The sequence below is a fragment of the Cavia porcellus genome, unplaced genomic scaffold (genome assembly GCF_034190915.1).
Source record: "Cavia porcellus strain 051 isolate PalLab524CR breed Dunkin Hartley unplaced genomic scaffold, mCavPor4.1 scaffold_16, whole genome shotgun sequence".
Classification (NCBI taxonomy): Eukaryota; Metazoa; Chordata; class Mammalia; order Rodentia; family Caviidae; genus Cavia; species Cavia porcellus.
Genome location: NW_026947499.1, coordinates 454924 through 482512, shown reverse-complemented (window position 1 = coordinate 482512; position 27589 = coordinate 454924). Strand labels below are relative to the sequence as shown.

The 27589-nt window shown below is 47.4% G+C and overlaps 2 protein-coding genes across 4 annotated transcripts in view; one reads left to right on the top strand and one right to left on the bottom strand.

Annotated features, from left to right (window-relative positions):
• Positions 1–223: 223 nt before the first annotated feature.
• On the top strand, positions 224–6235 carry Pgam5 (PGAM family member 5, mitochondrial serine/threonine protein phosphatase). 2 transcript variants are annotated; one of them, XM_003461124.5, is made up of 6 exons: positions 224–480; positions 2663–2841; positions 3773–3898; positions 3985–4073; positions 4171–4304; positions 5369–6235. In XM_003461124.5, the coding sequence occupies exons 1-6, from the start codon at positions 290–292 to the stop codon at positions 5517–5519; spliced, it is 870 nt and encodes a 289-aa protein (XP_003461172.1). In that variant the 5' UTR covers positions 224–289; the 3' UTR covers positions 5520–6235. The 2 variants fall into 2 exon arrangements, with proteins under 2 accessions (XP_003461172.1, XP_004999429.1); XM_004999372.4 differs by having other exon boundaries at positions 225–480; positions 4174–4304.
• A 1612-nt stretch (positions 6236–7847) lies between these two features.
• Positions 7848–27589, bottom strand: part of Ankle2 (ankyrin repeat and LEM domain containing 2) — a 31086-nt gene continuing 11344 nt past the window's right edge. Inside the window, exons 2-13 of one of the 2 annotated variants that reach the window (XM_063225397.1) lie at positions 26985–27425; positions 23094–23300; positions 21918–22111; positions 21651–21839; positions 17061–17183; positions 15649–15715; positions 14713–14885; positions 13933–14039; positions 12951–13141; positions 10888–11455; positions 9956–10138; positions 7848–9620 (exon numbers count right to left, since the gene is read on the bottom strand). In XM_063225397.1, the coding sequence (XP_063081467.1) occupies positions 9395–9620; positions 9956–10138; positions 10888–11455; positions 12951–13141; positions 13933–14039; positions 14713–14885; positions 15649–15715; positions 17061–17183; positions 21651–21839; positions 21918–22111; positions 23094–23300; positions 26985–27425 (2669 nt within the window). In that variant the 3' untranslated portion in view covers positions 7848–9394. The remainder of the gene's footprint in view (positions 9621–9955; positions 10139–10887; positions 11456–12950; positions 13142–13932; positions 14040–14712; positions 14886–15648; positions 15716–17060; positions 17184–21650; positions 21840–21917; positions 22112–23093; positions 23301–26984; positions 27426–27589) is intronic. The other variant, XM_003461131.5, reaches the window with a different exon arrangement.

Below are 27589 nucleotides of genomic sequence, written 5' to 3'. Positions count from 1 at the left end.
CGGCAGTCCCCGAGCCGACGCCGCGCGCCTGGAGAGCTCCGGAGCCCGCCCGTCCCGTTCACGCCCCCGACGGCCGCGTGTATCCGTGCCCGCTTCCCGCGTAATTTTCCTTTCCAGCGACCAATCCGCGGCAGCGCTCCGCAAGCGTCGCTGCTCTCTGGGAGACTACGAGCACTCCCAGGGGCCCTCGCGCGGCGAGGAGCTAGGGGCGGGACTTCCGTGAACCTGGAGTAGGAGAGCGCGGAAGCGTGAGCCTCGCGGCGCTCCGTCTAGCAGGCGCACAGGCGGTATGGCGTTCCGACAGGCGCTGCAGCTCGCGGCCTGTGGGCTGGCTGGCGGCTCGGCGGCCGTGCTCCTCTCTGCGGTGGCGGTGGGCAAGCCCCGCGGCGGTGGGGATGCGGGTACGCGCGCGCCAGAGCCGCCGGCCTGGACCGAGAGCGCGCAGCCCGGGCCCAGCCTCTGGGATTCCAACTGGGATAGGTGTGCGACGCGTCCTGGGGAGGGCGGGAGGGCGCTCCGTCCCCGAGGGCTGCCCTGGAGGGCCCCTGAGAGTCCTTGTGATGGACAGCCTGGTCTGAGGGCCCTTGGGATCCGTGTGCGCAGACACCTGTTCCTCGGGTCTCAGCGTGAGGACACCCGAGCCCGTGGGAAGAGTGGACAGCGCCTCTTCGCAGCCTGGCCGTTGTCCCGCCGCTGTCCACATGTGGATATGAAGCTTGTGAAATAAGACTCCTGTTGTTACAGGAGGAAATCTTTAGTTTTACTTAATGTCAATTTCAATTGAAATACCAAAGCAGTGAAGGCTTTTAATGTTGAAATGACAGTGTTTTTAGTATATTGATAAGCCAGCGTCACTAATATTTAACCAACATTTATTTTCCTAGTTGTATCAGGAATTTCATAGTTTTTTAACCTTTAATTTTAAAGAAACGAACAGCTTGGGATAGCTGTGTAGTCATAGAAAAGCTTTAAGCTGGAGGCTTTGGTGTCCATAACTAATTTCTTCTATTATTAACTTGTTAAACCAAATGTGTGTTTGTCAGATATCAGTTTTCGCCTAGTCCTTAGTCCCAGGGTATCCTTTGAGATCAGCTGGGATGATCTCTTTTTCTTTTTTCTTTTCTTTTTTTTTTTTTTTTTGGTACCAGGGATGGAACTCACAACCTTGCACTTGGGAGGCAGGCGCTTACATCGCTGAGCTAAATCCCCAGTCCTCACTTTCTTTGATGATCAAGAGTGCTGTTTCCTGGGAAGTCCCTCAATTGGGATTTGCCTGATGTTTCTCTTAATGGTTCGACAGATGTCCTCTTCTTTTCTTTATAAATGAGTACAGTACACTGAATTTCTCAGGCCTTTTATTTATCTATTTATTTGAGAGTATCTCACTATGCAGTCCACGCTGGTTTTGAACTCACTTTGTAGCCCAAGTTGGTTTCAAACTGGCTGTGATCCTCTTGTCCCAACTTCCTAGTGCTATGATGATAGGTGTACACCACCATGCCCAGTATCTCAGCCCTTTTAAAGGAAAATACTACTCTGATGTCAAAGAACTTCCTTGAAGTAGAACCTGAAGTCAGTTCCCGGTTTATCTGATTTAAAGTGATGTTCCATATTTGCTTTCCATGGAGAGTGATTTGAATTTTGTTGGGTCAGGGTCGGACCCAGGGTAGAAACATGCTAGAGAGGGTGTACCTCCTCATATTCCACTAATCTGTGCTGGAAAATTCCATGGCTTTACTTGAGCAGGTCTCCAGCCCTTTTAGGGGCTGTGTAGAGTTCAGGGCTTCCTGGTTCTGTTTTCTCTGGTTTAACGTCTGGCTCCTGTGCCTGTTGATAGGTGCTCTGCCTGGAATGTGGCCAGCAGCCAGGATAGCCCTGCCAGTAGTCCTTGTATAACCATGATGCCCCTCCAGCCAGTCCTCATCTACCACAGTCTCCATAGGGGAATCTTGGCAGGTTCAACTTGTGCTGTTCCTGTCTCCCACCTTTAAGTGTAGCTTCAGATCCCTCACCCATCAGCCAGTGTGATGGCCACTACCTCAGGGGCTGCCAAGCATTCAAAAGATGCTTACTGTGGTAACCCCAGCTACATAGTAAGCCGAGGTAAGACGGTCTTGAGTTTGAGGCCAGCCTGGCAACTTCATGAGACCCTCTTCAAAAAATGAAAGCAGTGGGGATGTATCGCACCAAAGAGTGCTTGCCTAGTATGTGTCAGGCCCTGGATTCAATCCCCACTACCAGGAAGAAAAAAACCTCAAACAATATAACAGAGAAAATGGAAGTTCTGAAATTATTTAATTTCAGTAAAAGTGGTCTTTTGATGTTCTGGGGATTAGTCTTAGGATCCTTACAGATAGCAAAATCTGTGAATACTCTTATGTAAGATGGTATAGAGGGCTGGGAATTTAGCTCAGTAGCAGTGCCTGCCTGGCAAGTGTGAGTCCTGAGTTTGATTCTCAGTATCCACCTGCCCCAAAATATAATACATTTGGCCTAAGCACATCTTCCTGTATAATTTGCTTCATGGAGCTGGCTTCTGCCATCTGGTACTAAGTGGTGGCTTTCCCACCATGCTCTTCACTGCTGTCAGAGCTGGTCTAGTCACAGAACTCTATCTTGGAACAGAGGTCACAAGGCCTCATCATCTCATCTCCAACTTTAGGCGAGAACCACTGTCTCTGATCAACCTGCGGAAAAGGAATGTGGAATCTGGAGAAGAAGAGCTGGCATCCAGGCTGGACCACTACAAGGCCAAGGCCACACGGCACATCTTCCTCATCCGGCATTCCCAGTACCACATGGATGGTGCCCTGGAAGAGGATTGCACGCTAACTCCGCTGGGTACGTGCCAGTGTCTTGCTCCTCACCCTCCTCCACCCATTGGCCTCACAGGTGCCTGGCCACTGGGCTCCCTCTGACCTGGGGTCCTTCAGCCCAGATGGGAATATTGTCACTATTCATGATAATCAACTGAACTTGCACAAGAGCTAGGCTCCTTCACATATCCTTAAAAATTCCAGGCCCAGGGCTGAGGATATAGCTCAGTGGTGCAAGTGCCTCCTTGCACTTGCAGAAGGTCCAGAGTTTGATTCCCAGCACAAAAAAAAAAAAAAGAAAAAAGAAAAAAAATTCAGAATTTGATTCCCAGCACAAAAAAAAAAAAAAAAAAAAAAAAAAAAAAATTCCGGCTCAGAGTTGTGGATATTTAAACAGTGCACTTTTCTAACAGGTATGAGGCCCTGAGTTCTGGCCCCAGCACTGGAAAACAAAACAAAACAATCCCATGAAAAACATTGCGGTTGGTGTTCGTTGCATCAGATCAAGTTTAGTGCTTGTTTTAGTAGGGCTTTGTGCACAGAGGGCCTGGACCTGCTTGTGCCTTCTGTATTTTACGGGCTGCACACCTGGCCCTAGACTCCTCTGTTCAGCACTGATGAATCTGCCTGATGAACATCAGCATCTACAGCTTGTCACTGCTCTGGTGTGTGTGCCAGTGGAGGTGGGGCCCTTGTAAAGCCTCATTGTCTTAGAGGCTGTTTTTGTATGAGCCTTATGCCATATTCCTGCAGAAGTTCCTGGAAAAGGGATTGTAGGATGAGCTGAGAGTGTTAAATCTCATGTTTTTAGGAAGGGTCTTGCTGTGTTTCCCAGTCTGGCACTGAATGTCTGGACTTAGGCTGGTCTCTTGCCTCAGCCTCTGGGACTTCAGGTGCTGCCACCACAACTGGCTGAGTTGCTATCTTTAATAGTTGATATGTGTTTCCCCTTCAAGGTCGGGAACAGGCGGAACTCACTGGCCTCCGCCTTGCCAGCCTAGGGTTGAAGTTTAACAAAATCGTCCATTCCTCCATGACCCGTGCTGTGGAGACCACGGACATCATCAGCAAGCACCTGCCAGGTGAGTGCTGTCTGGGACCTGTTCCCTGCCTGAACACTAACCATGTGAAGTGTGCAGTGCAGCACTGTGAGCCCATGTCCCCTTAGATGTCTCCAGAGTCAGCACTGACCTGCTGCGGGAAGGTGCCCCCATCGAGCCCGACCCGCCTGTGTCACACTGGAAGCCCGAGGCTGTGGTAAAAGCCACCCCTGAGCCGCCCGACGGGAGGGTTTGCTGCCTCACCAGCTTGGCTGCAGTTGCTCTGGGCTGATGCTTCTTTGTTCTGCCCTCAGCAGTATTACGAAGATGGAGCAAGGATTGAAGCTGCCTTCCGCAACTACATCCACCGGGCTGATGCTGAGCAGCAGGAGGACAGCTACGAAATCTTCATATGCCATGCCAACGTCATCCGCTACATTGTATGCAGGTGGGCAACTGTGTGGATGGCATGAGGGTCACAGCAGGGGCAAAACCAGCATCCCACGCACAGGTACCCCACTGCCCCTGCAGGAGCCGAGTCATCCAAGGTGTCCTTGGTCTGTCTGAGGCAGGGTCCCAGTTAGTTATGTGTGGACTGTGAGTCAGATAGAGGTCTCTGACAAGTGGGGAATGGCACAGTGCTGGGGGTTGGCTGGGTGTGGGCAGCAGTGCCTGATAGGGAGCTGTGAGCCATGCCTATTTCCCTTTGTGAGTGGTAAACAATGGGACTGTGCACAAGTCCACATTCCTCAAGCTGGTACCAGCTGCTGTTAAAGTCTGGGATGGTGAGCCTGTGGGTCATGTGGGTATCACTGGATATGTGGGTCTCCACCTGGGTGATTTGTTCCCAAGGGGCGAACAAATCCCTGTGAGGAGTTCAAATACTGTAGAACCTTGCCTCTCCTAGAGCCATTAGAAAATGCTGGCTCTGACTGGACACATAGCTAAGTGGTGTGGCACCTGCCTGGCAAGCACAAGGTCCTGAGTTCAATTCCTGTACCCAAAAAGTGCTGGCTGGCCGGCTTCTGTCATCAAGGGCTCTCATGCTCATGCACGACAGGATTCCACCCAGACTGGGGTGAGTCCAGACCAGGTGCAGAGCAGTTGGTGGCATGGGTGCTGCACCCCACATGTGGCTGCTTGACTCGCTAATAGCAGGGGAAGGCACTTCCAGGGTGGCATGGACCTACCTCTGCTGTGGCTCTATGCCTGTGGACAGTGACCCCGGCAATGTGTGCTGTCCCATAACAGTCACCTGGAGGTAACACTGATACTGAAGGGGTACAGGAGTCACCAGGAATGTGGAGTTAGAGCTCCCTTTCATCTGTTAAAGTGCTGAAACAAAGCTAAAGCTTTGATGCAGACAGTGATGCATACCTGTGACCCCTGTTACTCTGGAGGCTAGGCAGCAAGGTCACAGGCCAGCCCAGGCAACTTAGACTTTGCCTCCCAGGAACCCACCCCAAAGGGCTGTGCTTCAGTTGTGCTCAGCTGCCATTCCTCTCTCCCCAGAGCATTACAGTTCCCTCCGGAAGGCTGGCTCCGCTTGTCCCTGAACAACGGCAGCATCACCCACCTGGTGATCCGCCCCAGTGGCCGGGTCGCACTCCGGACCCTGGGGGACACGGGCTTCATGCCACCCAACATGGTCACCCGATCCTGAGGCCACTGCTGCACTGTCCTCCATCTCATCCTGGCCATGCTCCAGCTGCCAGTGGGACTGCACACCGGGGCTGGTGATAAGAAATGTATTATATCCACGCTGGGGATGTGCCTGGAACTCGCCTCTGCCCAGGCTGAGGGAAGCAGTTGTTCACACCACCAGGCATTTCTGCCCTACAGGATACCTGCAGTCTGCAGGGTAACTGTGGGGTGCAGTTGTCACATGGGGTCCTGGCCATGGCACGGAGCTTTGGGAGGACAACTAGGGTTTTGTTTACAGCCTGCCGACCACTCCATATTGTTCTGTCTGAAAACCTGTTACCACCTGAGTATTTGTCAATTAAAGATTATCCTCTTCTGGGTTCTTGCCTTGAACACATTTCTGACATGGGTTAGGGGCCTGACACTGCTACGTCTGTACTCACCAAGGGCCACAATGGGAGGCTGTGCAAGAGAGCAGGGTCTGTGGAAGTGACAGCTGGTATTAGTTTTCCTGAGATATACAACACCCCAGACCGGCAGCTCCAGCTTTGTGGGCATGTGGGATAAAATATTCAGATATGATGTATCTCCCAAAGCATTATGTAACTGAGGAAAAATTTCTGTGAAGTGGTTATGAACATTTTTTGCATTTAATACAATGAACTGTGATATATGGTTCTTTTCCTTGTCATCTTGAAAATGCTACATAATAAAAATTTTTTGGTGTTTTTAAAATATTGTGACTTCCTGTTTCATAAAACAGGAAGCCTGTGCTGAGACAGCAGTGGTGTCATAGCACCTTGTGTCCCCTGGATGGAAGACCGCAGTATGCCAGGGACCCAGGGCTCACACAGGGTCACCCTGGAAACACCACCACATGCCACTGCTAGAGGTGGACAAGTGTATGGGGGCCCACTGGCCTCCCACTGCAACACTGGACCTATGTCCAGTGCCACGAGTACTGTGCATGCCATAGCCTCAGCACTGACCTCAAGGAAGCAGATGGTACCTTAGGGAGAAGCCTTGTACCAATTGCAAGGAATGGGGTCTTCTTCCTTGGGAAGTGTACTGCTTGCTCTGGATGGCAGTGAGCAACCTGCAGCTGGGGTCAGTCACACCTCTGCAGTCCCCAGAGTCCCTCTAGCAGCCCCTGGGAACATAGGTGATGTTAAACTCAAACTGGCCAGGGGTGCTGGAGGCAGCCAGTTGTTTTAAGTCACAAGAAACTACTGCTTCTGTAAGCAGAAGCTCTAAGATCATGCTACTGAAGTCAAGGGTGGAGTTGGGAAAAATGTGATGTGCTCTGTTTTCAAGGCACAAGGCAACTGTAACTTGTAATTTGTTTTTGAAATGTAAAGCTGAATCTTTGCTTATGTAGGTTCCTGGCAAATTTTCCACCATTCATTACGAAATCCTCCGGCTCTGTAGCTCTTCCTCCAGCAGCCTCTCCCCTCAGTGTCTCCAGGCAGTTCAGTGGATGCTCCTTGCTTGGTGTGTGACCGGTAAACTTGGAACACAAACTTGGGGCAGCCTGGTGCTCTGCATGCCCTAACCAGGAAGGCTGGACAGCTCCAGGCAGAGAGGCCCCTGATAAAGGAAAACTGTCCCTGCCTACAGAGCTGGGGACATTGTACTTTTGGTGATGGACAATTTAGCTATAGACCTGGGGGCGTTGGTCACAACCTTGGGAAAACTGCGTAGTGTAAGGGGACCTGGATGAAAATGGTTGGAAAGGGCAGCTGGCTCCCTATGACCACTATGTTGCTATTCCAAAATCTTTCCCTGTGAAACAGCAGGGACGGGAACGTGGTATGGCAGTAAGCCACAGCACAGATGTAACTTGGATTGGGGCAAGTGTCACTTCAACAGAAGAGGCGAACACCGCCCTGACCTGTCACCCCCACCTCTACCACAGCCATCAACAGTTCTAGGTATGATCACTGCTAGTGTGGTGGGCTCATCAAATGGCAGCACCCTGAGTGGCTTTTCCCAAAAACAAAGTGGGGATCTGGGGTGTTTGACACTACCTCTGAAACAGACATGCACCGGTTACCCCTGCAGAAAGGTCTCCCACTGACAAGTGCAGCTGCAAAATGCACTAGTTTGTTAAACCCAAAAACTTTTCCACACCTGTGTAAGGAAACAAAGCTGGGTGTGGTGCAGCACCTGCAGTCCTAGCATTGACACTGAGGTGGGAATTGCTGGGCGCAGATGTGATGCTGTCTCAAAAAACAAACAGCAAATAAACCACTGTCAGGTTAACCTACAACTAGTTCATCAAAATACTACTTTGGGTTTACTAAAAAGGACTTTCTGTCCAGACACAGGTAAGAGTGCTTTGTAAAAACACAGTGTAAAAATAATTTATTCCATGAAGTGGTTTTAAAAGGACATATCCCCCAGGTGACAGTGCTTAGGGGAATATGTATCACCCTTCTCACAACAAAGGAGAAACAGTCCTAAGGAGCTTTACAGATTGGGCATCTACAAAACCAAGGCAAAAACAGTATTTTAATATCTATTTGAGATACAACATATGAGATATATAAGAATTTTTTTTTTTTTTGTGGTTTTTATCGGTACCAGGGATTGAACTCAGGACTGCCTGCTTGCAAGGCAGGCGCTTATGCCGCTGAGCTAAACCCCCAGCCCTGAGATATATAAGAATTTAAAGAGATCATCACTAAGTATAATCTCCACGTTGTGAACAAAGATGTGTTTTAAAATGGAATTGTTCTTAGAATAGCGGAACTATTTTTTTATTTTTATTTTTTTGGTCTTTTTGAGACAGGGTCTCACTATGCAGTTCAGGCTGGCCTTGAGCTCACTTTGTAGCCCAGGCTGGTCTTGAACTTGAAATGAACCTCTTGCCACAGCCTCCCAAGTGCTGGGATTACAGGTGTGAGCCACCACGCCTGGCTAGAATTACTGAACTATTGGTTATATTCAGATCTTGCCTGCTACATAGCAAATGAAAACACTCATGAAACAAATGAGTTTTAAAAATGAAATCTCAATTCCCATGTTTAACCTGTTTATCACAAGAAATAAGCTTTTTTAAAAGCATGTTTCAATTCAGAATTTTTATGAAAGAAAAATCTTTCTTACACCTTAGATCACTGTGGAGTTTCAAACAGTAAATTCAGGAAAGCTCAAACTGCTTTACAGAAGGCACTGAGGCTGGCTGAGGTGGGGCACGGAACTTGTTCTGAACCAGACCTCAGATGTCCCCCAGGCATCTCCCCAGGGGCCAGGGCAGCAGGCACATAGTGACCCCCCCTAATACTCTGTGTCCACAGCCCCTAGGGTCAGTGCTAGGGAGAAGGATGGAAATGACTCAGAACTGGCTCCCAGGGGCATGATGCTGTTTTGTTTTGAACAGGGTAGTGTCATGCAGTCCAGACGGGCATCAAACTCATTGTGATCCTCCTGCCTCAGCCTCCCAAGCACTGGGACCACAGGCGTGCATCACCACATCTAGCATCTTCTGGTCTGTAAAGTTTCCAACCCCAAGGCCAAAACAGTCAAGTTCATCTGCTCTCTGCTGCCACCAGGTGGGAAGCCACAGGGCACTGTCATCATCCCCTAGGAAGCTGGTTTCAGAGAAGGGGGCTAAATGCAGCCCATTCATGTGTAGCTGGAGTGGAGTCCCGGGGCACTGCAGGAAGTTGTCATTGCATCATGAACAGTATACAAGATCAGTATCTCAGGTGGCTGTTAGCTGCTTCTTCCATGACACAGCTGACTTATACTCCTGTGCAGAGCATTTACATTTCTAAAATCCCTGTGCCCTGAAAGTGCAGACTGTACATAACTCAGAATACGCTCCTTTCCGAAATCTTCCCAACAGGCACGTCACCTTCTTCCTTTGAAAGAAAAGGGAATGAGCATCCTCTACAGGGCTGCAAGCTGGGTGCTGGGCACTGCTGTCCGGCGAAGTAGGCGCCTGTGCACAGGGCTGTAGGTCCCAGGGCTGCCCAGGCCGGGGGAGTGAGGGGCATGGCCAGGCCTCCCAGGGCTGCCACCAGCTGAAGCCCTTTGCCCTGGGCTGGTGCTGTGGGGGAAGCCGAGGTCTGGCAGCTGACACTTGAGCTTTCCTTTCAGTGCGGGACTTGGCCAACTGGGGAGACATAAAAAAGATCACTCAGCACAGATGGATCAGAGGAGCCAGCACAGCCAGCAGGAGAGTCTTGAGAACGGGCAGGAACTCAAGACAGAGATAGGCTGGGAGGGGCCCCCACAGTGCAGAGGAGGTGCTACTGAACCTGGGTCCTAGGGATCTGTATTTGAAACCCAACCACACTGCCCTTGAGCTCTGACTGCTGTCCCAGCACCCTGCCTGCCCTGTGTCTGTCCCACTGGAGATCTGTCTTGTGCATGGGAACCCGAGCCCTGCTGGGGACAAAACATGCACCCGCCTGTCTAAGGGTACAGCTAACGTGACAGGGCACTCACAAGTGACCTGGCCTTCCAGACCCACTCTTAACAGCTACTCCCGCTCTGCACCTCTGCCTGTCTGTGGGCAAGTAGCGCAGCACAGTGCTCCTCCAGTGATGCACGGCCGGGTATCGGTCAGGGTCAATGTCCACACCCTGCAGAGCCGCCAGGACATCCTGGTCCAGCTTGCATGGCTCCTCTCTAGAATGCACAGCAAAGGGATAAGAGAAAAGGCAGAAAACACTTTCCCTTAAAAAAACAAAGACTACTGTATTCTTACACACATACATTTTTTTTTGGTCTGTGTGTCTGCAGTTCAGGCTGGCCTTGAGGTCACTTTGTAGCCCAGGTAGGTCTCAAAGTTGCAGCGATTCTCCTGCCTCAGCATCCTGAGTGCTGGGATTATAGGAGTGCACCATTCCAGCTTATCTCACTGCATTTTATGTATTTTTGGGGTTAGGGTCTTGCTAAACAACCCAGGATGACCTCAAATGTGTGATACTCCTGTCTCAGCTTCCTAAGTGCTGAGATTCTAGGACTGTGCCATTATGGCCAGCTTATCTCACTGCATTTTTAACTCAAGCATCCAACAAATGAGCATAATGGTGTGAGAATAACCTGGCCTAAGTGGAGACACCACCAGGCCATCCCAAGGCTCAAGGACCAGCCAGGGGCTGTGGGCCCCCTGTGCTTGGTGAGAGCACAAGAGGGGCAGGGTCACCTCTAGGACAAGGTCATGTCCCCACTACAGCTTTATGTGTCCTGCTGCTTGTGGGTCCCTAAATAATCACCACAGTCTGGAGTGACAGCCAACACCAGGATCAGCCCTGCCTGGCTAGAGACAATGCCTAAGCTACACAAGTGTGACAAGAGACAGGAACCTGCCACCTGTGCCACACTGTGGGAAAACAGGAAGCTCCAGAGAACTGCACATGGGGTTCCACACTTACCCACAAAGGAAGAGCCTGCTGGTGGAGCTGGTCACAGGACCTGGCACAGCCTGGGACTCAGAATCCAAAGACATAGTCACCATCACAGCCGACACATCATTTTCGGCCACTGTTTGGTTATTTCCCAGTTTGTCTGCAGTAGGGACAGGTGCTGACAAGCTGTTTTCTGCTGTGTTCTTTCTTTTATCTTTAGTTTTCTTTTCTGTATTTGGTATCTGAGAAAGGCTACCACCTTGATTTTCCAGATTCAGTTTATTGAACTCAAGCATCAAATTGGAGACTCGTGACAGAAGGGCCAGCTCTGTTCCAGAGGTCTCTGGTCTCCCACACACGGCCTGGTTGGGGCTCAGGGAACAGCAGAGCCCATTTGGGACTGTGTGGCATGGGCCTGAGGTGCCCACGCAGTCTGCCTTAGCATCAGGCTCCAAGATCCTGAAAGCATCAGCCTTGGGTTGGCTGTGGCTTTCAGCTGTGTTCTGCCAGTTTTTCGTTTCTTCCAGGCTCACGTCACCATCCCCATCTAGAAATGCCCTCACAGATACAGAGTTGCAGCATTGCTTCTCGCGGCCTGTGGGCGACAAAGCAGACACACTATGGACCCCACGCAAGTCCTCCTGAGAGAGGGCACATGTTACCATGAACAGAAAAAAACTTCCGGGCCACTTTCCTCTCAAGGCAGGAAAGAGGAGGAGGAGGAGGGCCTGAAGCAGCCCAGGCCACCAATTCTCTGACCTGCTAGGCCCACAATTCTGAGGACATCACTGGGGAGCAGCACTGTCCCCACTTCAGGGTAAGATTATTTCCTTGTCAAGACAGCAGCCATTTGCTTGAACAGTGCCAAGTGCTATTCAGGAAATGCATCCTACTATTATTATTTTATTTTGAGACAGGGTCTCACTGTGTAGCTCAGGCTGGCCTTGAACTCACTATGTAGTCCAAGCTGGCCTCAAACTTACAGTGACCCTCCTGCCTCAGCCTCCCGAGTGCTGGGATTATAGTTATGTGCCACCATGCACAGCTTAAATTAATATACTCTTATGCAAATAATTATGCAAATGCATTTACTTTGAAAGTATAATGAATTATGCAGTTTTCTTGGTATTTTTCTTCATTAATCGTAAGCCTTTTTCACATCATTCATTATGCTTTAAAAGCAGGATTTTAAATTTTGCATAAGAACAGTTCAATTTACTAAACCAGTCTGATGCTGTTGGAGAAGGGAGCTGTGCTGCTTTGGGGTACTCAGGCACCACTAGTCCTCTCCTCCCCAGAAACTCTAGGGCAGGCCCATTGCCATCCACCCAGAGCTGTGCCGTCCTGCACAGCTCCTGGTAGGTCCAGGCAGGCGCAGCGCCCATATGGAGCCCTCTCTCACCATGCTTTACAGCTGCTGCTTGTTGTAACAAGTGAGGTACCTGCTTTTATTTCCTTTGGGGACCTTCTTCTCCTCTGCCCATTCCACTTTTGGGCACTGCTGTCATTTTCCTACTAATATGTAAGGACTCTTTATATCCCCCATACCCTGTGCTGAGGTGAACCATGGCCCTGTGATGCTAAGCACACTCTATCACTGAGTGGCACCTAGACCAGCTTTCTTTCCTAATGTTGTCACTGTGTCATGAGTTACTCCTAAGTTTTATATAGATTAACCTCTTCCAATCATTCCATCATCGTTTTGTGCTTCTAAGGATCTACTAAACACATTCTAAGGGAATGTGCCCCCCTTGTCCTTTTCCTGACAGCACTTAATGTATTAAAATACAAAGAATATCTAGAAAACATACATAGAAACATGAGATCTCAAATATTACAGGTCTTACATGTTTAGAAAAACAGCTCAGAATCTTATTCAACACTGGGGAAGGAAACAAATCCAAAAGTAGTAACACTGCTCTTCACCTTTCACAGACACCTATACACACACCCCCACACACACCCCTCCAACAGCAGCCTGAAGGAAAATCGCCCATTTTTACAATAAAAAACAAGAGGTAGAGAGAGAAGAGAATCACAGATGGATGCTTCCTGTGGGGCCAGGGCCACCTCAGACCATGCTTGCTCACCAGAGGTGAAGGCTTTCTCTCGGGGGCAGGCTTCATTTTTTCCTGGTTCCTGTTGTGCCTTTTTGCCCATTTCCTGCTGAGCAAGATACTCTTCTAGTCTTTGCAGGCCCTCCTGGGAAGACAGGTCCACGAAACAGCCCAGAAATTCCCAGTATTCAGCCCAGGGAATCCTCAGCTCATGAGCAAGCTCCCTGTAAGAGATAAACACACAAGTAACACATAAGAAAACAAGAACGACCATAGAACTGACTGCACAGAAGACAGCCACTCGCTGCTCCAAGTGCCAAAGCAATCTCCACAAGCTTAGGGATACTTTGATCTAAACTTGGAGCTAACTGAACTTTGAGTTTCCTTGCCACTCTGGTTAAGACCCAGCAGAGTCCCTGGAGGAGCTGCTCCAGAATGGAATAAATCACACCCACCAATCAAGGAGCCAGTGCTGGGAGCTCTCACCAGCCTCCCTACCAACACACATGTCTATGGCCAAGAACAGAAATCCAGAGGGCATTTGCAGGTTTAAGCTGTAAGCCTCAAGCTGGGCACTAATTTTTAGAAAATGTCCTAAAGAATCTGATTAAGTTTTGTTTGTATTACAATTTTAGCTGTGAGGTTGTAAGATTTCTTCAGGGACCTTTTGTACTAGTTTCTAGCCACACCCATCTCCTGTGTTAAATATTTTATTCTTTTCTTATTTTCCCAAAGAACCATGGTCCACAGAATACCTGCTATAAAGTAATAAGATCTCTGAGAACTGCCCTAAGGAGCGAGAAGGAGCTGTTTTACCTTACAATTGCACAAAGCAAACTGGAGTGTATACAAGATGTGAGTAATCTGTCCTTAATGCGAAGGCTCTACAATCTCCCAGAAAAGTCATTCTGGGCACCCACCATATTTTGAAGCTACTGTGATTACATTCATCATCATACTCTCAACATACAACCACAATGCACATGACACTGTACCCAACTCAGCTTCCCCGTACCTTCCTACTCTCTCAATGCCCCTTTCCGGGTCGGACTTTCTGACACTGTGGAAGAAGCCTGCTTTCTCTCGAGGTGGAGTTTTCCATAGTTTTCGAAAATCTTCTGCCTATGAAGAAAAAAAAAAAAAAATATGGAGATCTGTTGGGCCAGTGCAGCTCACTCGGGATGCTCAGCCACTAAGGCCATGGCCTCAATGCCTAACTGTGGCCATAGGGTCCGGAAGCCTGAATGTGAGGCTCACCCCAAGGACAGCACACCTTACACAGCTGCCACCCCTATGGCAGCGTATTCCAGAAGTGTCTACCAACACATTACATTCATTAGTGTATGACACAGTACAGAAGGACTGCCAGTTATCAACTGGGCATAAAAATATGCATAGTCTCTGACCCAGCACTTCCACCGTTTAGGATCCACATGAACTTCAAGGATGAGCAGAACCCAAAGGCAAGGCCTGGGGACAAAGCAGAACCTCTAGGGAAGGTAGCTGATGCCAGGACTAGCTGTGAAGAGGTGGCAACTGCAGGCGTGGAGCTGGGTCCTATAGTTTGGACAGAATGGGCACACAGGGCAAGGGCGAGCCAGGTATCAACTGCTCAGACTCCTGCACACCCAGCCCAGCCATGCATGAACAGCATAGCATAGCCCTGAAACCTTAGCACCAACCCTTGGCACCACTGACTATAGGGCCATAGGACTTGGTCTCCAAGAACAAGCATAAAACCCCAGGCAAGCTGTGTGGGAACACCTGGGGTGGCTAAGAAGGTCCCAGAGCTCACCTTGGCCGGACTCAGGGGCCCCGCGAAGGCCCTCAGAGTCAGCACAGGGTCCCGGGGATCAACTCCACAGCAGCCAGGAGGAGAGAACTCAGCCGTCTGATCTGAGGACCACAGCTCCCCAATGACAGGAGAGGAGGTATCATCCGCTCTCAAAAGCGGCACATAGTAGTGACCTGGTAGAGAGAGATGTCAGCACCAGTCTCTGGCTCCTGCTCCCTGGCTGCATCCTGGACTAGTAAGTGATCAATGTCAGAGAAACCAGGTGGTCATGTGCACTCTGGGCTGGGACTACAGCCAAGACAGGTTTGGGCCAGGACTCACTTAATTCAGCAAGCGCCTGCTTCCTCCTCCACTAAATGGAAGTGGAAAAGAGGGCTGGGGATATAGCTCAACAGCATAGTGCTTGCCTGGCAAGTGCAAAGTTGTGAGTTTGATTTCTGTTACCAAAAAAAGAAAAAAGTGGTAAGGGGTCAGGTATGGTGAAGTACACTGTAATCTCGGAACTCTGGAGGTCAATACAGGAAAACCACAAGTTCAAACCCAGTCTGAGTAATTTAGTGAGACCCTGTCTCAAAAATAAAGAGGGTCAGAAATGTGGTCCAGGGGCCGGGGATTTAGCTCAGCGGCATAAGCGCCTGCCTTGTAAGTAGGCAGTCGTGAGTTCGATCCCTGGTACCGATAAAAAGGAAAAAAACAAACAAAAAAAAGAAATGTGGCCCAGTGCAAAGGTCCTGGATTTAATCCCCAATACTTTCAATCCCTAACGGGGTGGAGGGGAAAGGAGTAGGAGATATTGCAGGCAGATGGAAGACTGAAGCAGGAAAGGGACACAGCAGAGCTTAATCAGCACAGTTAAAAGGCTGTGCGCACCCCTCCTCCCAGCTCACACAGCCTATCCCTAACTTGAGGCAGAGGCTTGGGGACACCCCAACTCACCCTGTAAGTATTCTCTGATCCTCTCTTTTAGTTCTATGGGTTTATTTTTGTTTCTTTCACAAATTACCTATAAAGAAAATACAGTACGTGAGAACTTGAAACCTTACTTTATTGCCTTTTATTTTTTTGAGACAGGGTCTTGCTCTGAAGTTCAGGCCAGTCTTGAACTCACTATGTAACCTGGGCTGACTTCAAACTTGCAGTGATCCTCCTGCCTCAGACTTTCAAGTTTTGGGATTACAGGTATGCATCACCACACCTGACAACTAAGAAGTGCCTTATACTGAAAAAATACAAACAAAATATACACACATGGTGGACGTGGTAGTGCATGCCTGCAATCCCAGCTTGGGAGATTGAAGGAGGAAAATTGAAAGATTGAGGCCAGCTTGGACAATTCAGTGACTTAGTGATACCCTGTCTCAAAACAAAAACTAAAAAGCCTGGGGATGTCACTCAGTACAAAGTCCCTCGATTCAATCCCCAGTCCTGGAAAAAGAAAACAAAGTTGAATTATATACATGCAAAATAATGGGTAATGTCTCAGCTAGAAAATACTCTAATTTTCTGTTGTTGCCGTTTTTATTTTGAGAAAGTCTTACTATGTAGTCCAGTCTGGCGAAGCATTGCCTAAGTTCCCCAGGCTAGGCTCAAACTTGAATGTTGGAAAAACAGGCACGATCCCAGTTCTCTTTCATTTCAATGGGCTTTAATGATGTAATAAGGACAACTGCAAAGGTTGCAAACTCTGGGGACTGCAGCGTCTGCGCAGGTTTCAATTCTGAGAGCTACAGGTTCAGGTCAGGTGACAAGTACAGTGTTAGGTCCTCAATCTAGTCTTTAAGTTATTCTGCACACAGTTCTCTCCTCCATACCACAGGCTGCTCAACTGCTATGGAGCATAAACACGCTTTCTTCACAAAGCTCATGGGTCATGTGAGAATCAGGATGAGGGGCTTGTCACAGTGCCTGGTATCTACTGAGTTGAACACAAGACCTGCATTGACAATCCTCACCATCATGATCATCACAGCCACCTCATCACTACCACTATCAATCACTGTCACCTTCACTGCCATCACCATCATTGCCACACCACCACCACCATCAATACCTCAGTTTTCTCTGAACCTGCTTGGCTAGAGAGAAGATGATGAAAGACACAGTTGTTCAGAGCAACCGACCACCAATTTCAGGAAAATGCAATCAGCAACCTGGGTCAGCTCCTTCCCTGGAGCTGGACAGATGCTTTACCTCCTGCCTAGTGATCAGAGTTCTAAAGTGTGCCACAGGCAGCACAACTCAGACAGACCCAATGCTAACTTCTCTGTAGCTAGGAGCACAGGCTACACGTTTGCATATTTTTGTTTCTAACAAGATTACAATCATATTTCAGTAATTACTGTACTTACCTCTTCAGGTGTTTTGTTATATTTATTCTTTGGTTTTTTCTCAATCAAAGGGTGTGAAGAAAGCACGTTGACCACATCCACATTCCCAAACTTACAAGCAAAATGCAGTGGCGTGTCATACCCCTAGAAAAGGCACAACAGAAGCACCACCGTCACTTAGCTTGTTTACACTCAGTCAGGTGCAGGGATGCACATCTCCAGTTCAGGCACTCAAGAGGCTATTTAGCTCATATAAGGCCAGCCTGAACTGCACAGGGAGACCAGTGCCCCCCTCCCAAAACCAAACAAACAAACACACACAAAATATACAAACTCACACTCGCACAGTTGCTAAGGTGGAAATGAGTATTTCTTTAAAAGCCTCAACAATCAAAAAGACTGTGTAAAAAGAACTGCTACTACAGCTGATATGTACCAGAGTGTCAGCACTGCCCACTCTGTACAGGACCTAGCACACTGGCCCCCACGCACTGAAGACCCAACATACTGTCCCCCAACACCAGGAACCTGGCCCAGCCAGAGCTTCTGACTGAAGGTAGTATTCTAGAAACCGCTGCTTTCCTGTATCAGGGCCAGCACCATGTAAGGTGACCAGCAGTGCAGAGTGTGGAGGGCACCATCCAGATTAAAACAAAGCCCAGACTTAGTTCAGCTCCTTGGAGTGTGGCAGTGGACACCACAGCACAAGGGACACTTTGCTCAGACCTCAGGCCACCATACCATGACAGTTCCTGATAAGATTTTCTCACATCCACTCATACTAGGTACTCCAGGGCTCCACAGCACCTCCTGAGATCCCACAGATGTGACTTCCTTCCTTCTCCCTTCTCAGGTCACCTGCAGACCAGTAAAAATGTGGCACAGTGCCCTGAGCTACAGATCTGCAGGCCCAGCACACTCACAACTTACCCCCACTTAACTGTTGTGAACTTGTCCCTGCCGTCCTCTCTGATGACCAGGGATGCCACACTCAAGGTCTTAATCTTTCTGACCCAGGGCACCAGACACTTGGAGTGCTGAAGCTTACACTCACACACCTCCCAGGCCTCACTGGGACCTGCTGGTGTCACGCTCCAGGCACCACACCCATGAAGTCTGATGTCTGCCACCATAGGCCCCACTATTCTGACTGCAGCTGCCTGTTTTTAGGGGTGATAGCTTCATCCATGTTGGGCTAGATTTAAGGGCACCCAGTCCTGCCACGATTCAACTGGAGCCCAGAGCAGAGTGGCCTGAGACCGGACATCAGCAAGTAACACAGTTCTGTGTCAGGGACAGCTGAGGTCTCCCAGTTCACCTTCGACCTTGGATGACTGACATGCCACGGTCTCTCACCTCACCAATACTGCATCCTCACTGAAATCCCTTTGCTGCATTGCAAGGATGCAGTAGACCCACATATACATACAGGCACTTCTACCTGCCCCACAACCAACATCCCAGTCAGTTGGCTTCCTCTTTACCCCGCATCCAGATGGGGACTGTCCCCATCTGAATGGGGGGGTATGCCCCATTCCCTGGTTCTCCACAGGAACTGTCCCTATCTGACCATATCCTTCACCTCTGCCTGCTGGCCTCCCCTTTCCCCCGCCAGGTAGTGTCATCATAGGTCCTCCCCTTGTTCTGCTATACCCCCAGCCCCATTTTACACCTACCCACATTCCCTACAGACACCAGGACTTCTACAGGACTGAGGCATTTTGTTAAACATTTTAATGATTCCTACCTTCAGCATTATGGTAAGAGAATGTGACTCCAAACTTCTAATTTCATGTGTATTTGCATTGCTGGGGACTGAACTCAGAGCCTTACACATACTAGACGATCACTGCCACTGAGCCAAATGGCCAGCACATTTAATTTCAATAACTGAATACTTTTTCTTATTAAATAACAATTTCTTACTGTAACAGTGCAAATAAATGTAATTTTCTGTGAATGATGAATGATGTTAAGAAATAAGCAAGGTATCTCTGTAGGGCTCTAAGATTTTTATCACATTTATAAATAAACGCTTGTTGACTGTCCCAATCAAGCCTCTAACCTGGCTTGCTCTCACCCTTAGAGTAACTACTGTATTTACTTCGATCTTGTTCTTTCTTTCCTGTTTTATGCTCGCTGTTGCTCTTTGTAACCATCTTTCGTACGGACACAGTTGTGCCTTCATGTCCTCAGGGGGTTGGTCCATGAGCCATCACCTTCCCCAATAAAACAAAGTCTCCAGACTTTCATGGAAAATGGCACCAGACTTCTACATAACCATATGTGTATACGTATAATCTTTACGTTATTTGGATATAATCACACACAAGCATACACCATCTCCAAACCTACACACCTCCAGGTTACTATCATACCCAATGCAATACAAACACTGCATAAACAGTTATTATACTGTGCTGTCTGGGGAATAAGAACAAGGAGTAAAAGGCTTTCAATGTTCAGTGCAGACATATTTTTTCCAGAATACCTTCGTTTTGCAGTTGGCTGAATCTGTGGTAATTTAATCTTGGATACAGTGGGCTCACTGCTTATATTTGGCCTTCCTTGATTCTGTTTCCTAACTTATAATTCCTAAAAACCTGCCTAGGGTTGCAGTCTCACATGCTAATGAGATGCCTGCTGTCCCAGTCCTGAGGCAGCAGCAAGATGGGGTGAGCCAGTTGCCAAGAAACCAATCAATCATGCCTGAGGAGCAAATCAAGCCTAAGCACAAATGCTCCATAAGAACCCACCACAGCAAGTGAAGAGCTGCTGGAGTGTGCAGCACCCCACTGGGGTAGAAAATCTCCATGTTCTTCCCCAGTCCTGGCCCTATGCATTCCTTCCTCTGTATCCTTTGTAAGAGGATTTCTGTAAGCAAATTCATCAAAGCAAGGAGGGGAACCCTGATCTGCAACCCACTGATCAGAGCACATGCTGTTGGTGGCATCTGAAGAGGCAGTCAATCTTCAGGGACTTGACTACCCAGTGCTGGAATTTGAATTAGAGGACACCTGGCTGGTGTCTGCTACAGGACTGATTGCTTGCTTGGGAGAGTGGAAACCACTAAATGTCTGATGGGCATCAGAAAGGCATGTAAGAGTAGGGGAAGAAACTACTACTTCTTGTTATCACTGTCTTCATCATTCCTATTATAATCATCATTAGGCCACGGCTTTTTCTTCTTTCTGATTTTACTGGTTAAAATTCTCTACATTTCCCTTCTGTTTCACTTTTCTGTTTCTTGAGACAGGGTCTTACTATATATTCCAGGGTGGCCTTGAATTCCCAGCAATCCTCCTGTCTCAGCCTCCCAGGCGTGGGGATTACAACAGTGTCACCATGCCTGGCCACTTTTTTTCTCTTACATTATCCTTGCTTCTTAATTCTACAAATCAGTATGCTATTTTCAATGTATTATCAAGTAACAAACTTATACACATATCGCCCGTTGCTTTTTGTTATTTTTTTGGTGATGCCAGGGATTGAACCCATGGCCTTTGCACCAAGTTGCAATCCCTAATCATCATTTTATTTTTTCATTTTGAGACAGGGTCTCACTAAATTGCCTCATTACTCAGGCTGGACTAGAAACAGCAAACCTCATGCCTCAGCCTCCTGAGTGCTCAATTGTGCATTGTGCACCAAGGGCCTCTGCTTCTATTACATGCTCCAACCCCTAACTTCCCAAATCTAGGTTTTACTGAGAATGCAAAGTTCTTGGCTCTAACTATTGCTGAATTCTCTCATATAAATAAATTCTTATGTTTCAAGAACCCTCACTTAAGCCTTATGCACACATTATGGTGACTGCCTATAATCCTAGTTACTCAGGAGGCTGAGGCAGGAGGAATTAAAGTTAAGCCCAGCCTGAACATCTTACTGAGACTTGTCTCAAAATAAACTTTACTTCTTGTTGTTTTTGAGACAAAATCTTATTGCTGTATGGCCCAGGCCAGCCTTGTCTTCTGGTGATCACTCCTGCTGCAGCCTCCCAAACGTGTTGGGATCACAGATGTATGCCACTATGTCCAACTCTCAAAATAAAACTTAAAAAAAAAAAATCTGAGGATATGGCCTTATGCTCCCTGGACACAACCCAGAGTGGGTAAAAGGTGTCTATAAAAACAAAAGATGTCCATGAGACTGAGTGCTCATTTCTGGCTCTTTACAATAGCTGATTTGTGCTTCGTCAAATCAGAAACAATAAACAAAGAGGGAGTAAACAGTTATAAAAGCCCTCACTTGTGTAAAAGGACCCAATAGCACAAAGTAAGTAAACAAAAAAAACTCACAAGAAATATCCCTGATGACATTGGTAAAATAATACATAAAGGATATAAGCAGTAGGCTAGAAATGACAACACAACTTTTTCTAGCTTACTGCTCACATCTTCCAGAATTTGCTTGCCTGTGTCTTCCTGATGAGACTGGGTACCTCATGGGGCACCTGAAGCCACCAGTGGTGCTCTGCCAGTCTGCACTCACCATGTCACGCACTTCTGTTCCTGACTGTCCACACAGCTTCCACACAGATGCAACCTGGAAACCAAGAACTCCTCCCTCCCAGGAACACCAGTCTCCCTCATAGCTGCAGGGCACACTCACTGCCTTGTCGGGAGTGTTCAGGTACAGGTCCACGAGGTAGTGGATGCGCTTCTGCAGCATGTCCATGTCATCATCCGGGTACATAAGCTGCATGAACTTGGGGTTTTCCAGAGTCTCCAGCGTCAGCTGGCAGATAGAAGCCTGGTTCTCCTTAGCAGCAACATGCATGACATTGTACCTACATCCTTCCTGAAAGAAAACCCTGTTCTGAGTTCTGTTTTCACGAGCATGCTGCACAGCGGCTTGATGCACGGGAGGCAGGCTCACCTGTACAATGGTGGGAGTATCCCCTGAGCCAATCAGGTACCGGGGGTTGCTCCAGATGAGGTCAGAGAAAGCCTTTTCCTCTCCCTGCTCCACAGCTTTCCGCAGCTTAGCAGTGAGGTCCTGTGTTCGGGGGCTTTTATAACTGTTTCCTCCCTCTTTGGTTACTGTTTCTGACTCAGAGAAGTACAAACCATCTGTTGTCAAGAGACAAAAACCAACACTCAGCTTCCCGGATGTCTTCTCACCTTAGTCACACTGAGGGAGGGGTAAGCTCACCTTGGCCTAGCAGCCCTTGGCAGTGAAGCTTAGAGGGGGAAAGTGTAGGAACTTGGCCACACAGCCTGCCCACACAGCAGGATCCATGCACTGTAAGGTGCCATCAGACCCAGATGGACTTCTGTCAGGAGAGCTTCTAAACAGGTGTCACTTAGGGTTTCAAAAAATAAGTCAGCTTGTACAGTGGCATATACCTATAATCTCAGCACTCTGGGAGGTTGAAGCAGGAGGACTACACATTTGACATCAGCCCAGGCAATTTAGTAACACCCATTCTCAATTTAAAAAGGCGACTGGTGCTGGGGATATAGCTTAGAGAAAAGACCCTGGGTTCAATCCATAGGTTCCCCTCTACTCCCAAAAAAAAAAAAAAACAAAAAGGGGAGGGAAGGAAGTTCAGTCAATTTTGGTGGGCAAGGAATCAGCTGCACTTGCAGCATCTCTGTGTCCAAGTGCTCCAGTTATACACGTGCCACACAGCTCCATGCGACAAGAGCTGGCTCTGAGCTGGGCAGTGCATGCAATGAGATTCCCGGCTCTCATGGGTGCTTAGCTCCAGCAGGTCTGAAAGGAGGTATAACTTCAGACAAAAAGGAGACTGCTCATAGCATCAAAGAGACCTTGACCCCAACAGGCAATAGGAGAGCTAAGGTGCAGGAAGCAATGACTGTCCCACCTTCCTTTGCTCTTCACATCAGAGTCTACTCAGCCACCAGCTCCACCCTCCTGTCCCCAACCCTCCTTAGACCAAGTCCTCTACCCTTCTTGGCTATCTCACCACTGTGACCTGTCACACCAGACTCCTCACCGGGAGAAAACAAGTCACTGTCATCATAACAGAGGATATGAGGTATTTCAGAGTAAGGATGAGTGTAACGTCTAGAGGGAGCTGCAGTTTACCTTTCCACCCACTGCTGTTGAAGGGTGGAGCTGCCTTCACAGGGGATAGAGGGGATGATGCTCTGCTGGGAGAAGGACAATAATCACAAATTCCTCTAGCAAATTTCTCAGCGTCTTCTCGGGTTGGAAAAGCTTTAAACCTGGACCCTTTGATCATTTTGACAGCTTGCAATGCTTCTTTTTTATCTTCATAAACATGGATTCTTTCTGGGTGGGAAATGTAACAAAGGATAATGAGAGATGAATAATTTAACTACATCCAGAATTTAACAGTCAACCAAAACAGTTGTTACTCAGAAACCTGTTGTATTCTTATATCATAATTCAGATTTTTAGTCTTGAAGGAAGAGGATCTGAGCCAAAAGAACCAAGTTAATAAGTTTGACCATGTTGAGGTATGTGTAGAAATGTGACATTGTGCACTTCTACATAATGCCAGTTCCAATACAATATACCATACAAAGAAAGAAATCAATTATGGATTGGAGACCTACTAAAAATAAATCTAAAGCTGGATGTGGTGGCATACACCTATAATCCCAGTACTCAGGAGGCTGAGGCAGGAAGATTGCTGTGAGTTTTAGGCCAGCCTGGACTACACAGTGAGGCTCTGGTCTAAAAAAAAATTAATTTAAAAAGTAAGTTCAGGGCTGGGGAGCATAAGTGCCTGCCTAGCAAGCATGAGGTCCTGAGTTCAATCCCTGGTACCAAGGGAAAAAAAAAAAAAAACCCAGTAAGTTCAAAAACTTTGAAAATAGCTGGATATGGCGGCACATGCCTGTAATCCCAGCACTCAGGAGGGAAGCTGAGGTAGGAGTATTGCTGCAAGTTCGAGACCAGCCTGGGCTACAAAGTGAGCTCAGCCTGAACTGCATAGTAAGATATTGTCTCAAAAAGATAAAAAATAAAAATAAAAATAAAACTTTGAAAACATTGCCAAATAATTTTAAGAATAATTTTGAGTGGCATATGCCTTTCCAAGCATGTCTAGACACATCCATAAAAGGATGTCCACAAATAAAGCCATAAAGGAAAAAGACATTCAGATTATATAAAAATATCAACACTTTATTGGAGAATTCCCACAATCAAGTTTGTATGGCACTATTATTAGTAGTACAATTTGGGCCTGGGATTTAGTTTAGTGGCATAAGCACCTGCCTGGCAAGCACAAGGTCAGGAGTTTGATCCCTGGTACCAAAAATTCCCTGCTTTCACAATAGTACAAATGATGGAGTGGTGACTATGCATTGCTTGATAAAAATGGCCAATGTACATGATAGGCAGTCATCAAATACCAACAGTCTGACCAGAGGAGAAAGGCAAGCAGCCTAAACCACAGACAGGTCCTGCAGACACCACAGGAAGCCCAGCAGCACACAACGTAGCTAACGCCGCCACTTTTCCCTTTCTGGATAGAAAGCAACACATTTTGGAGGGAGAACATTCAAGTTTTACAAATGCACTCCTTTTGAGCCTGTACTTTTATGTACTATTTTTACAAAAATACAGAAGTGTATCTGTATATTTGTATATACATTTAAAAAAATATAGTTTAGTAGATTAAAAAATATAGTTAGACCCAGCTATAGCTTCTCTGGGTATCTCCCCAGAAGCGTTAAAGACATCACATCACAGTGATCCATGCACACCCATGTTTATAGCAGTACAGCTTTCAATAGCTGAAGCTTGGGAGCAGCTTATATATACAGTATAGTATATATGAGAAAGCGCTACTCCACCAAAAGAAAGATGGACAAGTTATTTGTAGGAAAATAGATGCACCCTAAGACCATAATGTTAAGTAAATCAGGCACACAAGCTTAAATATTGCATGGTTTCTCTTAGATAAGAATCCCAGCACTTGGGAGGCTGAGACAAGAGGATTATTGTGAGTTTGAGACCAGAGCTCAAGGCCAGGCTGGACTGCATAGCAAGACTCTGTATAGAAAAGACCCCCCTCAAAAAAAAGGAACAAAAGAAATCCAATATAAACTGAGTGTGACATCACATGCTAGCCAGTAATTCCAGTACTTGGGAGGCTGAGGCAGGAGGATCACAGAGTTCCAGGTCAGGTTGGCCTACATAGCAAGACTACCTCAAAAAGAAAAAAAAGAGAAGAAACCTCATATGAGGTGTAAAATAAAGACAGACAATAGGAAGAAAAACAGGAAAGAAAGCTATTGTAGTTCAGCATAGTCAATGTATCTAAAAGTGTACCTTGATTTCATATCATTGTTTTAGGTGTTTTATGTTTTTTGGCCTGTTAGTCTGGCTGTTAATCTGTGTTTATGATAGTTAATCTGAAGCCGGGTGTGGTGGATCTCACCTGTAATCCCAGCACTCGGGAGGCTGAGGCAAGAGGATCATTGTAAGTTTGAGACCAGCCTGGGCTACAAAGTGAGCTCAAGGCCTGCCCAAACTGCATAGAAAGACCCTGTCTCAAAAAGACAAAAAAAAAAAAAAAAAAGTATATGATAGTTAATCTGACTTATAAAATAAATAAATGAATCTGATGCTTGTAAAAAAGGTATGTATATGGGGAGGCTGAGATATGCTATATACGGTTACCAATTCACCAAAATGAATGTAATTGTTATGTAATACAAATGTAGACTAAAAAACCCCAAAATGTTGGGTTTGGATTTAAAATACATTTTACTACTCCATGACCAGGTCTGATAGTGCATGAACTTAATCCCAGCACTTGGGAAGCTGAGGTAAGAGGACTGACACAAGCTCAAGGCTAGCCTAAACTATATAGCAAGACCCTGTCTCAAAAAAAAAAAAAATTCAGGGCTAGGGATATAGTTCAGTGGCACAGTGCCTCCCTGGCAAGTGCAAGGTCTGTGAAGTCCTGAGTTCAATTTCTGGTACCCACATACCAAAAAATCCTATTGTTGCTCCTGAAAGTCATACATTCATAGGCCACTACATTTATTAAGCCCTGGTGTTCAGTTTATACTGAACCAAAAGTGGGGCTAATCCAAGTCCCAAACAAATGGTAGCCAGCCAGTCACTATTTGTGAGTGCGGTAAACCTCACAGCTGTTTCCCAACAATTTTTTTTTCTTTTTCTTTTTTTTTTATCGGTACCGGGGATTGAACTCACGACTGCCTGCTTACAAGAGGCAGGCGCTTATGCCGCTGAGCTAAATCCTCAGCCCCTTGTTTCCCAACAATTTTAAGTTTTCTCACAGATTTACAGAAAATACAGTAAGGCAGTCAATCCCAAAAATGGTTACTGTGTGTGTGCAAGTGTGTGTGTGTGCACACGTGTTCGCGCATATATACACTGAGCTGCTCCTTCTCAGCCCTTTACGTGTTTTAACTATAAAAGCATCCTACTAAGTCACTAGGTTACCTAGGCTGAGCTCAAACTTCTTTTGGGGGAAGCCTTATAGTCTATGCTTTATAGTTAACTCTTTAGTCTCAGGAACCAAACTGAACAGTTATTAACACTGCCCATCACTTAAATCGACATTAGACCATCACTGTATTTTGGTTCTGCTTTGTTTTCTGAGGCAGTCTCACAATCATCAAAGCTTCACTTGCCTCAGCCTCAGGAGCCCCAGGATCACAGCCTGCCCCTACTGCACCTGGCGGCAGTGTTCTTTCTTATATAGATCAGAACTCATACTGAACCATTACCTTAGGCTCCAAAACACGATTTGTTTTATATACCTGTCCAAGTTAGACAAAAACAGACCTCAAAGTGCCATCGGCTCAAACTTTTGATCCTTTTACCTCAGCCTCTCAGTGCTGGGATCACAGGCCTGTGCCACCACCCCCAGTTCAGAAGCTCATGATAATCAACTGTGCTTTTCTTTTTCTCCATAGTTTTCACTGTTGACCCTATCTGCGGGAGAATACACACATGGCAACACGTTACCGTTTCTCATGGGGCCATCTTCATACACCGGGCACACGCCATAATACAGGGCTGGTTCCTTGGCAACAGTCTCTCTAGTCTTATTGGAGCCAATCCCAGCTGAGGCACTGACAGGCACTGAGCAGGCCTCAGACATCATGGCTTCCTCTTCTGGGGGGTTCAAGCCCATGTTGTAACCGAAGTCTCTGTCCTCAGAGTAACTGGTCTGCACAGCAGGGCCGCCTGCAGCAGAGGTCAGTGTGCTGGGTGTGTGAAGGCCAAGGGAGGGAGGCAGAGCCCCACCCTGCTCCAGCAAAGCCTGAGCCAACTTCTTCTCAAACACAAACCGAGTCGTTGCCGTGATAGGCCCACACTTCAGGCCAGCTTTGACAATCTCTTCTCTAAGGTTGTCTGGACTCAAGAGTTTCAGACGCGCCAACACAGCCTCCATTGTCACAGCACCTGGGGACAAGAGGCCAGAGACAGATGAGCTGGGCAGTGAACACATAGGTGGTACTGTGCTTGGCATGCACTCTTGGGTACCATGGGACCCCTCTTCTCACTACCTTTTCAGGCCTGCTGGTGTGAGGGAGGTTTTGTTCTTGCATCAAAGCCAGCTTAGGGCT